The sequence below is a fragment of the Anolis carolinensis genome, chromosome 3 (genome assembly GCF_035594765.1).
Source record: "Anolis carolinensis isolate JA03-04 chromosome 3, rAnoCar3.1.pri, whole genome shotgun sequence".
Classification (NCBI taxonomy): Eukaryota; Metazoa; Chordata; class Lepidosauria; order Squamata; family Dactyloidae; genus Anolis; species Anolis carolinensis.
The window spans coordinates 25,878,754-25,891,184 of NC_085843.1; the positions used below are offsets into that span (position 1 = coordinate 25,878,754).

Genomic DNA, 12,431 nt, shown 5'->3' on the forward strand with positions numbered 1-12,431 from the left:
GGGGGCAGAATCAGGCAGTCTTGGGATAAAGGGGAACATTTTAGCTTTTTGAAGTTTTTCGATTGTTGTTTTCACTTTTAAAAAATCCCTATTTTTTGACAGAAATATTGAGATAGTTCAAATAATTGAACTATCACCTTCTCACTTTCAGGGTGAAAAGAGCCAGGGTAGAACTATAGTAGAAAATATAGTAGAAAATGTGTTGTTGTTTTTTAAACCACCAAAGGGTTTCCCTGAGATACTGTACAGGTTTACTTAGTCAACAAGATAGTTGTTTTCTATAGCATTACTTCTTTAACAGAAACATGTTTTAGCAAACTTTTTATTCCAAACTAGCAATATGCACACGTGAAATCAAAAACTATGTCAGATAAAGCTTGCATAAGTAAACAAAAAGACAGTATTATTCTAATTGCAGAGCCAACACATAATTTGTCTTGATTTAGTGATTTTTATCTTGAAAGATAAACAGGGTCAGACTTGGATGAGAGACTAACAAGGAAGGCTCAGATGTTTTTACTATATTTCATAGGAAGGCAATGGCAACCCAGTGCAGTAAGGAATAGCCCTTGTTACACATAGAAAGAATCAGACTCAGAAGACGTAAGTGATTTGGATAGCTATTGATGGCGGCTTTTACTGGTGTGTGTGTACAGGAATGTATTATCCCAGCAACTTCCAGCTCTCCTTGTCCAAACTCCCAGTTCATTGTTAAAGATCATACACAGGGAAGATCTTACTAAAGCTCAGGCCAGCATGTTTTTTTTGTTTGTGTGTGTGTGTGTGTGTGTCAGGAGCGCCTTGAGAAACTGCAAGTCACTTCTGGTGTGAGAGAATTGGCTGTCTGCAAAGACGTTGCCCAGGGGACGCCTGGATGTTTTGATGTTTTACCAGCCTTGTGGGAAGCTTCTCTCATGTTCCCGTATGGAGAGCTGGAGCTGACTGAGGGAGCTCATCCGCTCTCTCCCCAGAGTCGAACCAGCAACCTCCAAGTCAGCAACCCAACCTTCAAATCAGCAGTCCTGTCGGCACAAGGGTTTAACCCATTGTGCCACTGGGAGCTCCAGGCCAGCCTGTGAGTCTCTACTAAGGATTTCATTTCAGGGAATAATTGGATGAGGTTTTCTTTAAAACAAGAGTTAGGAATTTTCAACTTCATCTTATTTACATCTCCCATCTGTCTCATCCAGCACTTGCCAAGGATAACAGATTGTAGGAGTTGTAGTTCAAAATATACAGAATTCTGAAAATTCAACCATGATTTCAGCAGAGTGAAAACTATTCTCACTACAATTGAGTTTTGTACCATCTCTCCATCACAGTGTTCTCACCTGATTCCTGTATCACTGTATGACTGTTACTTGGTTTCCACTACCGAGTGTAGCTGAGGTCAGTGGAAGAGGGAGAAAAGCACATTTTGGATGGTTTATCTGTTTTAATGCCTGCAGGCTGGGTGTCTGAATGACAGCTAGCTCTCATTCTTGTGGGGAAAGAATGATAGCTGGGCTAATTTGGCCTTGTAGTTATTAGGTCAAATTCTGTCTGTGTTTGCATTCATCTGTTCCCTTTGGCTGTTGGTGTGCTTGTCTGTATGGAACTCCGGCTCCAACCTCAATACAAAAGCAACATTTCTGATGCTTCAGACAGTGTAGTAAATTGGACTGCTCCTCTCTGTCCATCTAAAACGGCAGCAAATTTATGGAGGATGGTGTGACCATTTCAGAAGGGAATAAATGTAAGGTTTAGGAAAGCAAAAAGTTATAACTGTTGATATTAAACCTTCCAGAAACATTGTATTCCTTCTTTTTCAAAGATACACACATCCTTTTTTTTCCTCCCTTCAAACTTTGGTGAACTTGATCTAAAGCTGCTGGGAAAATATTGACTGGGTTTCATTCATCCCATGCACACATTAATTTCTTAGAGGATGACAGTTAATGTGTGCATTTGTGGTAAGCATGTATTTTTAAAATGCATCCAAAGTTGCGCTACATAATTCATTTATTAAAATCTTGAAATTTATATTTCAGAATGTGTAAGGAGACCACTGCCAGTTTTGTAAACTGAGTTTCCCATTAAGCTCCTCTTATGCTTTGAATTGTAGTCTGTAAATTTCCAAGACTACGCCCAAGTACTGTACTGTAACACAATCTCACACATTCAACCACTTTTGAAATTAAGGTAAAGGTAACGGTTTTCCCCTGACATTTAAGTCTAGTCATGTCCGACTCTCATCTCCATTTCTAAGCCGAAGATCCGGCGTTGTCCAAAGATACCTCCAAGGTCATGTGGCTGGCATTACTGCATGGAGCACTGTTACCTTCCCGCCAGAGCGGTACCTATTGATCAACCTAGTTTATTTGATGCTTAGACCATAGGTCTTTCACCTGCAAAGCAAACAAACAAATGCATGAAAACCAGATGATGATGATGATGATGATGATTATTATTATTATTTGTGTTGCTTCTGGAGTGAGAGAATTGGCCGTCTGCAAGGACATTGTCCAGGGGACGCCCGGATGTTTTGATGTTTTACCATCCTTGTGGGAGACTTCTCTCATATCCCTGCATGGAGCTGGAGCTGATAGAGGGAGCTCATCCGCGCTCTCCCCGGGTAGGATTCGAACCTGGCAGCCTTCAGGTCAGCAACCCAACCTTCAAGTCACGAGGCTTTTATCCCCTAGGCCACCGGAGGCTCCTAACCAGATTATTAAATACAATATAAAACACGCCATTAAAACCCTATATAAATCATTAAAATTCTACATATATCAATGTAAAGATATTGATCTACTCACATTTGCATGTTTTCGAACTGCTAGGTTGGCAGGAGCTGGGGCTAACAGCAGGAGCTTACTCTGCTCCCTGGATTCGAACCACCGACCTTGCAGTCAGCAATTTCAGCAGCTCAGTGGTTTAACCAGCTGTGCCACCAGGGGCACCACTTTTGGAATTACCTTAACAAAAAATGATCCTGTTTCTTATTCTTATATGTGCCATCATGATATAGTCTGTAGTCTGAGTGTTGGACTAAAACTCTGGAGACCAGGGTTCAAATCCCTCCTCAGCCATGCAAACTTACTGGGTGACCTTGGGAAGGTCACATTCTCTCAGCCTCAGATGAAATGCAGGACAACCTTCCTCTCAACAAATCTTGCCATGAAAACCCTGTGATAGGGTTCCCATATGTCAGAAATGACTTGAAGGTGCACAAATACAATAAAGGCAGTAGCTGAGGCATGTGCTGAACAGGTGTAACATGTATTTGTTGTATCTCTATCCTCTAATAAGCTCATAGTGATGTAAACCTCATTTTATCTTCACCACGATTCCATGAGGAAGAGTAGCTAGTCTAGTTCCACCTGAACTTTAGAAACAACCTTCTGATGGTAAGAGCTGTCTGCCAGTGGAGTGTGGTAGAGTCTCTTTATCTAGAGGTTTTGAAACAGTGGCTGGATGGCCATTGGTCATGAGTACTTTGATTGTGTGTTCCTGCATGGCAGGGAGTTGGACTTGGATGGCCTTTGTGGGATCTTCCAGTTCTATTATTCTGTGATTCAGAAATTTCATCACTCAGTGGACACGAGGAACTTGCTCTCCTACAAGTCCTAGTCATCAAAACCTTTTTGATTCCTTCACCCTGTGAGTCCTTGTCAGTTAATGGAGAATTTACGGTTATTTCTCCCTGTACTTCTAACCCTTTCCTTTGCTCTCTTAGGCTATTTGATGCATGAATTCCATAAATTCTGGATTGAAGAGGATCCCCTGGACATCATGGAGTTCAACCGTGTGCGAGAGAAATTCCACAAGCGAATCATCAAACAGCTCCAAAATCCGAACATGGCCCTGTGCCCTCACTTTGCTGCCTCAGAGAGCCTCATCAACCTGTAGCCATTGACTTGGTCTGTTTTTGGAAACACTGCCTCATTCTTGTGTTATGCCACTATCTAGAGATAAATCGCTAATGTATTGAATGACCATAGCGATTGTATGCATGCCTCTTGGTGCAGTATTCATTTCCCCCTCTCTCTCTTTCTGGCATCTCCTCCCACCATCCTCTTTGAGGAGCTTTGCCATAAAAACAGAGAGCCCATATTGCAGCCTTTTGCAGTGTTAAAAACATCCTGAATCAATGTCCCATATGAAGAAGTTTTTTCTATTTTTTTAGACTTCTACTCACACACACACAAACATATATATACACGCACACACATATATGCACACACATACTCTCTTCCCTTGTCACCATAATTCAGCCTTTAATTAAAGAACTCTATTTCCGTATCTGTGGGCTTGTTCTTTTTGGTATATGTGGAATATTTGAGTTGAAAACTTGTATTGTGGAAGCCTTTTAACTTAACTGATTTTGTTTTATGGGAAGTAATGACCTTTTTTTTTTTTTACAGTGGGCACAATCCAGCTGATGTGGTGCATTTTTAGATCCTATTGACCTGAATGGCATGTGCTTTAAAACCCACTCCAGCAAAAGCCAATGGGACTCTGGCTGGATGGTGCCCTGGGTTTGTACATTACTTAGAAGACAGTGTATTGTGACGTAAGCCTAGTTTAGGCAGAATGCATACAAAGATCTCTTTCCTCATGCAACCATGCATGCTTCATTGGAAAAATCGGCAAGATTTATGATGCAAATGTGGGAGTAGTTTTAAGCAATTGAGACTGACTGCGGGATCATGAGTGTAGAGTGAGTTTGGAGGCATTGGCTGCATTGATAGCAAAGACCAAACCCAACCTCCTTCTACCCTGGTTAGCATCCAAGCAGGGTGTTGCTGTCTCAGAAGTCTGCACTGGAACATAATCGCCTATTTATATCATCACAACAAAACATGAGTCACAATACTTAGAAAATGCAAGGTTAGTGGTTTGTGCTTCTGCATGTCCAAATGTGACATGAATTGATTGTGCGTTGGGAATCTACGTTTTCTTCATTTTTGAAATACTGAATTTTAAAATGTCACTCTTTTGCTAGAGGAGAACTGAGAGGAATACGTTAACAAAGAGGCATGAAGAAAATGAAATAACTGGTTGTGTAACATTGAACGAAGTGCTGGTTATTGAGCATTGGATGTGAGATCCATTCACATGCTGTGTGGGACTTTGCCATGTAGACCCCATAAAGATGATGGGTAGATGTATTTATGTGCAACCATGCTCATGCACACAATTCCTTTTTTAATGGGCCTGCAGGCGTTTGCACCCAGCACTTCTGACATCATGTGTAGTCTTTCATACTGTAAAATTTACCATGGCATTTCATACCCATGGTATTTTTTTTACCTTCTGACTATTATAGGTAGTTTGTGAAGTTGCTTGCATAGCAGGATTGAATCTGAGGTATTGCCTAACTATTTGTGGATTATATGAATAAATTACATCACTCCAGGCTGTGTGTGAGTGTGTGGTTCATGTCTGAAATGCACAAATATTCTTGTTTTATTGTTGTGAATCAAGTGGGAGATGGGTGGAAGGGTGAAACAAATGGGAGGGTGTAGTTTAGTGGCAGAGTTTTACATGCAGGTCTGATCTTTGGCTGGGAAAGAGTCCTGTCTGAAAACACAGAGTGCCATTATACAACGTTGCTACTTTTGAGTGGCCTAGACTGGGGAAAAGGGGTGTAACTACTCTGGGATATCTTTTTTTCTCATCCCTTTTTTAAATTTGTTTTTATTGTTGTTTTGTCGTTTTATCCCACTCCCACCCTCCCCTCCTTGTACATACACTTTATACAACAAACGTTACATTTGAAATGTCGATTTCAATCTTAATTTTTCCACTCCACATCATAGTACATTCTCTAAATAGTTCTTAACTGGTTCCCAAATCCCCTTGATTATTGCAATCTTTTCAATTTTATCTATATTATTCCATTTGCAATTTGTGATTTCTACATTTAACATATCAACTATATACTTATACCAATTCGTCAGAGTCCATTTTGTTTTATCTTTGGGATATCATACATTTTGCATTCAAAAGGTTACAGATTGCCATCCCTATTTGAAGCAGGAAGAAACGCCTTTCTGAAACTCTAGGGATGCTTCTACTCAAGTACAGTTTGCCCTCCGTATCCATGGATTCTGTAGCCACTGATTCAACCACCCATGGCTTGAAAATGTTATTTTAAAATCCCCAAAAGCAAATCTTGTTTTGCCATTTGATATAAGGGATACAAGTTTACACCATCATTGTACTTATATAATGGGACCTGAACATCCACATATTTTGGTGTGCATTGTGGGAGGATGTTCTGGAATCAATCACTGGATAACAAGAGCCCAGTGTACTGAGCCATATAGATCAATTATATCAGACAGCTTTATGAGAAAATGAGTTGCGAGCCCTTAAGGCAATGGTTCTCAACCTATGGTCCCCAGATGTTTTGGCCTTCAACTCAGAAATCCTAACAGCTGGTAAACTGGCTGGGCTTCTGGGAGCTGTAGGCCAAAACACTTGGGGACCCACAGGTTGAGAACCACTGCCTTAAGGTGTGATGCCTGTGTGTTGCTTAGCGTAGTCCCTGTTGTGTTCTTATCTGTGTAGCCAGTTTATCACTCAACCTCAACTTATAAGCCCCCTCTAAACATTGACAGACACATAGTCATCTACCCATTACAATACGGAAGGCTAACAAAATACAAACAGGCATCACCTTCGAGAGTTCAAGTCTACCTCAAAACTTCAAGGAGGCTGCAGAGTGATTGGTTAGGCATTGGAAGGCAAGGAATGTATCATGGGAAAGTCAACTTTTGGACTGCATGGCAGGGGGTTGGATTGGATGGCCTGTGTGATCTCTTCCAACTCGGATTCTTTCCAAAGTGACCATATGGCTATACTGGTTGTGTGATTCTGGAAGATGTAATCCAGAAATAATTTGCCTGGGAGATGTTGGCCAACCCCAGCCCTGAACCTTCTGATGCATCATTTCCAAGCATCAGGAGGACTCTGCAGGGTTGTGGAAGGGGTTGGGTACCCAAGAGGAAGCCCAACCTCAGAGCTATTCATTTTTGTTTGTGAACAGAAAAAGTCATAGGTGCAAAACTGGAACACAGGCACAAAATCTATTTATGGCACACTGCAGAAGCTACCTCGTTTTAGTTTTGAAAAGGATGCCTGCTGACTAATCATGCCCAAAATATAACGATTTGGATCAGAATGATCAGTGGGAATGTGTACTAATGAGATCCAGAGGCTATTTGTTAGACTTCCTGAAGTGTTAACTATCTCTTACCATTCTTATTTCTAAGAAAAAAATAGCATAAATTATTTAAAATACATGTTGTTTTGTTGGAAACCATCCCAGTGTCTATGAATTTTTCATCATCTCTTCTCCCAACAGGTATGTGACAGCTCAGATCTCTCAGACAAGCACTGCAAAACACAAGGCTCCCATAACAATAGAGAACTATTGTATTGCACTGTTAAAATAACTGTAGCTCAGCACTGCACCATGCTGTGCCAGGATGTACTGTCTTTGGGTCTGGGCATAGCATCTACTACAACAATATGACCTGCGTTTTTTTTTATTTTCTAGGGGTTTGGTTTTTTTTACATTTTCCCCAAAACATGGAGAGTATGCTATATAGATGTCAAATTATGGGTTAAGACATATGCAACATTTGATGAGTCATGAAATGAGGTTGGAAGCACATTCATTCAGTTTAAGTATAACTTTTCCTGCTGCTTTAATAAATGGTTCTGCAAGTTTGGAACAGCAAGCAATCCTTCCTGGAGTCAATTGAGTAGAGCCTATGACAATGGCAAAGCACATTTTACGTTTGCTGCTTTTTCGTTTATTTAGTTATTTATAGAAATGTAAAAATATAGTGACCAGGAGTCTATCCAGCAAGGCCCTTATATCAGCAGGGATACATCTCTTGGCAGAACGTGATTATCTGATACAACCATGTGACTTCCAGTAGAGTTGCCCTAAAAGAACTAAAGATTCCTACATAGGTGTTTTCCATAGGAATTTGCTAGGTCCTCCAGTATGACTTTGGTAACTTCTGGGGAAAGCATACCATAGAATTAACTAGAACACCTAGCAAAGTCCTAAAGAGACCATTTTTCTCCAGTTTAGTGCAGATAAATGAAACTGTAGATATGGGTTCCATTGTTATAGGATATTATTGTATACCTTATATCTTTTATACCTATTTAATTCTTGTGACCATTCTAGAGAATCCTGGTATTTGTAGTGTAGTGAGGAACTTTAAATTCCCTGCTACAGAGCTATAGTCTGGGAGTATAGATGGTATAGCTGACCCTTTGTATCCACAAATTCTGTATTCATTGATTTAAAAAGTTGCATCTTCAAAACATTTTAATAAAATATTCCAAATCTTACAAAGAAATCCCAGCATTCTGTAGCATGGATCCATGGCAATGAAAGTGACATCAAAGTCCTAACGTTGCACAGGGTGAATACATCCTAGAACAGGAGCAAATATTACAAACAGTGCACAGTACGATGTTGGTTGATACAATACAGTCCCTTTGATACAATTGTGTGACAAAGTAAGACAGTGCAATAGAAGTCCAGGCTATGGCCTCAGTCTGGGCCAGGCAAGTTCCATAGTCAGCCATCCCCAAAATCCAACCTGTTCAAAAGGCAGACGAAGAAGAGAAGGAGCAGCAGTTGAGATCTCCGCATCCAGAGCATTAGTCTCATAACCCCATCCTACACCTTAACCATGCACAGGCTATAGGTATGAGAAACGTGGTTCTCATACTCCCCCCCACCTCCAATTTAAATATCTCAGAATAAAAAGTGGACATTACAGAGGTTCTTCACTGTCTCTGAAATCACATAAATTGTGTAATATGGAAGCCCTCTCTGGAATGTTCTACAGTTGGCTTTCCATATTTGCTGGAGTTTCTGGCACAGAATCCGCATGAATATGGAAAAATGTGGATAAGAACACTTCAGCCTGAGAAAATACCTCACTAGATATTCTTACGTACTCCAGCACTACTTTATGGTCAACCTCCAATGGAGATTGACCACAGATTTGCACTAGAAGACCTGAAGATTTTTAGACAGACTGAATTAAGTCCATGAATAATGAAATCCACAAAAGTAAAACCTGTAAATCTGGGAGGCTGACTATATAGCTAAGCAGTCTTTGGTGGGAATTCTTTTCCTTTGACCTCGATGCTCATGCTTTAGCCTCCCATCTCTGTTCCTTTCTGTCTATCACATGGCCAGCAGCTGAAGGCGGCTCTCCTTTGCCGAGTTCTCTTCCTCACCGCTTCTCTCATCTTTCTATTTCTTGTTTTTGGCTGCTGCCCAAAAATGAGAGGGGAAAAATATACTTTTCTTTCAACCCTTTTCCATTTGGGGATGGATCCAAAGGGGTTTTTTTAGGCAAGGCTGCGCTGTGCATATGATGAATTCATTTCAAATGTCACAAAGAGCCAAGGTGATGAGTGGAACACCCTGAAGCACATCACGGCACAGTGGGGGTGAGGGGGGGATACATTGAGCCAAAAATCCATGTAAATTGAATAGCAAAAAATGTCTGGGTTGAAACATTCTGGCTAGCTCTTCTAGAGTAAAATTCGCACAATTCAATCCAAAAGTACAGTAGTGTCCAACTAAAGAACACTGAAAGCTAGGACAGAATCAACTGCTAGAGGCTTGCTGGGAGATGGATATACAGATAAAACATGTTTGCACACAACTCATGAGCTCTGCAAGTGAAGTACAAATGTATTGCTTTGTACCTTCAAGAGAACTTTAATTTCTGGAGATCTTTGCATAGGGTTTTCTTGATTTATTCCAAGGAGGTTTCCCATTGCTGTCCTTTTAGAATTAAAGTTGTCTAAGTTTTCCCAGCTGTTTCTAATGGCTGAACAACAATTAGAACCCTGGTCTCTCAATATCCTAGCCTAGCTCTAAAACTATTAAATAGGAAAGTGAAAATCTCCATTTTGAACTCATTTCCAAACCCTATCTGTTGCATTTGACCTTGTTTTCTACTAAGTTGTGAAATCTGACTTATGATTCTCCATGTATTAGGAACTACAGAGCATAATGTTTCTGGTGCGTAGCTGTATCCTATTGTTGCACCTGGAAGGCAGTTTTCAGGCAAGGAGAGCACTGCCATTGCTCTTTATTCAATGGAGATTTGCTCTCCATTTGTACCTGCAGAGCTGTACCTGGTCACATCTTCCCCTTGCTCTCCCCACCCAATAAACAGCCATGGCAACATTGTGCACAGAAATTGTAAGTACTTCTGTGTGAAACATCCAAAATGTGTTTGAATATTGTATGAGGAAACACAGTCAGCTTCACATTCACTGGGGCTAGGGGTACAGGACATGCAGGAATGCATAAAAACCACAAATAAGGTAATTGCATTTTTTAAATATGAGAGAATTATTATTTTGGAATTTATAGGCTTTCCAGCATTACTACGGTCAACATCTGCTGGAAACTGAAAATGGAATTGCATTGGGGAACTTGGAGATTCCCAGAGAGATGTTTTCTCTAGAAATCTGTAGGTCCTCTAACATGACTGGAGGAAAATGGTCATACTGGAGGATTTAGCGATTCCTAGAGACATTTTAAATCAAATCCATGAATAATCAAATCCACACAAAAAACCACAAATGTGGATGGATGACTGTAGTGAATATCTCCTTGTTCAGCATCCAAAAATAAGCATATGTATTTTGGATGAATTCTAATCATCATGCTTCCTTCTCCCACTAAAATTTGCATCTTTTTTGCTTTTGCATAATAAACAAATTTTTCATGTAATTTATTTAATTTACACAATGTTTACAAATTGATTAGAGTATGTTTCTGTGTATTTTTTCCAAACTTTGCTTTTTTGACATGTGCATTGATTTGCACGTGCATTATTTCTAGTAAGGTGAGTATTGTTCAAAGAATGAGGAACTTTTTTGTATTGTCAGTTTTGGAAGATGCAAAAATGCTACTTGCATCCAGACTTTTGAGCCCAATGCAAATTATTTCTATCCCCAGTCTGCACCAGCTACTCTTACATTCTCAATTATAATTAAAATGTAGACTGATCTAGAGTTCTTTGGTAATTGCTCAGAGTGGATCACACAGTGGCCTCGTGACATTAGAGCACACTAGGTGGCAGTGTAAGACCTTTGGATTATTCTTGGTAAGCATGGAGAAGAATTTATGGAAATCCACAGATTTCTTCATGTTTGGGATGTAACATTTATATATACGCAGAGAAATCATACAGATTCATCCATTTAGACCTGGGTCCTTTGGTGCGTTATCTGGGTATGAATTTCACCAATATTTAGCCATTGTTGCTGCTCTTATCCGCGAACCTGTAAAAACCCACCCATAGGTTTTCTAGTCAAATTTTGCCATTGCCTTCCTCTTAGACTGGGACTTGCTGAGGTCACCCAGTGGCTTCCCATGGACATGAAGGACTTGAACTCTGATTTCCAGAGTCATAAACCAGCATTCAAATCACTACAGCATCCTAGATTATAACATTAAGCCATACTCTGCTGAAAAAGGTTTGCAGCCTCTTTTTTTCCAACAGCCTCCTCATCTTTAGTATTACATGGCAAGCACATACAGTACAGTAATTTCTCCTCAGTGAGTAGCTAGCTATACCTATTGAATTTAGCTGGAGAATGAAGAAGTCCATTTCATTTCATTGGGGGGGAGGGATACTAACATTTATAAAATGTCTTCATGTGGGAGGGAACTGAAACATTGGATTTAAGAAATTCAAATGCAAGAAAAATAAAAACCTAGTGCTTTGTCCTGGTTAGATATGGCGAAATTATTCTGGTTAATTGAGATCATAGTTGATCCTGGAAGAGGTTCTTTCTTTTCTGTTGTCTAGTTGACAATTAATTTCCTTCTTTGCTATTGGCTTGTTATTGAGTGCTTCCTCTCCTTTCTTTAAAAAAAACTTTTAGCATTTTATCCGATTCTTACAGTTTGATTTGCTGAAATCTGCTAACAAAGCTCTTTGTGGAAAGATTTGCTAAGATGCATTTCTGCACATAGAGTCAATGTGGTGTAGTGGTTTGAGCGTTAGACTATGATAACCCACCTTAAGCAAATCATATTCCCTCAACCTCCGAAAGGATGCCCCCAGTGGCGCAGTAGGTTAAACCCTTGTGCCGACAGGACTGATGACTTGAAGATTGGGTTGCTGACCTGAAGGTTGCTGCTTCGAATCCAACTGGGGGAGAGCGTGGATGAGCTCCTTCTGTCAGGTCCAGCTCCATGCAGAAACATGAGAGAAACCTCCCGCAAGGATGGTAAAAACATCAAACATCCGGGCGTCCCCTGGACAACATCCTTGCAGATGGCCAATTCTCTCACACCAGAAGCGACTTGCAATTTCTCAAGTCGCTCCTGGCACACACAAAAAAATTCTCAGAAAAAAGCAAAAGCAAACCCA

The 12,431-nt window shown here is 40.3% G+C and overlaps 1 protein-coding gene across 3 annotated transcripts in view; it reads left to right on the forward strand.

The window, feature by feature from the left end:
* Positions 1-5,401, forward strand: part of elmod1 (ELMO domain containing 1) — a 66,587-nt gene extending 61,186 nt beyond the window's left edge. For all 3 annotated transcript variants that reach the window (XM_062974602.1, XM_062974601.1, XM_008122204.3), the window contains one exon: positions 3,719-5,401. In XM_062974602.1, the coding sequence (XP_062830672.1) occupies positions 3,719-3,891 (173 nt within the window). In that variant the 3' untranslated portion in view covers positions 3,892-5,401. The remainder of the gene's footprint in view (positions 1-3,718) is intronic.
* Positions 5,402-12,431: the final 7,030 nt, after the last annotated feature.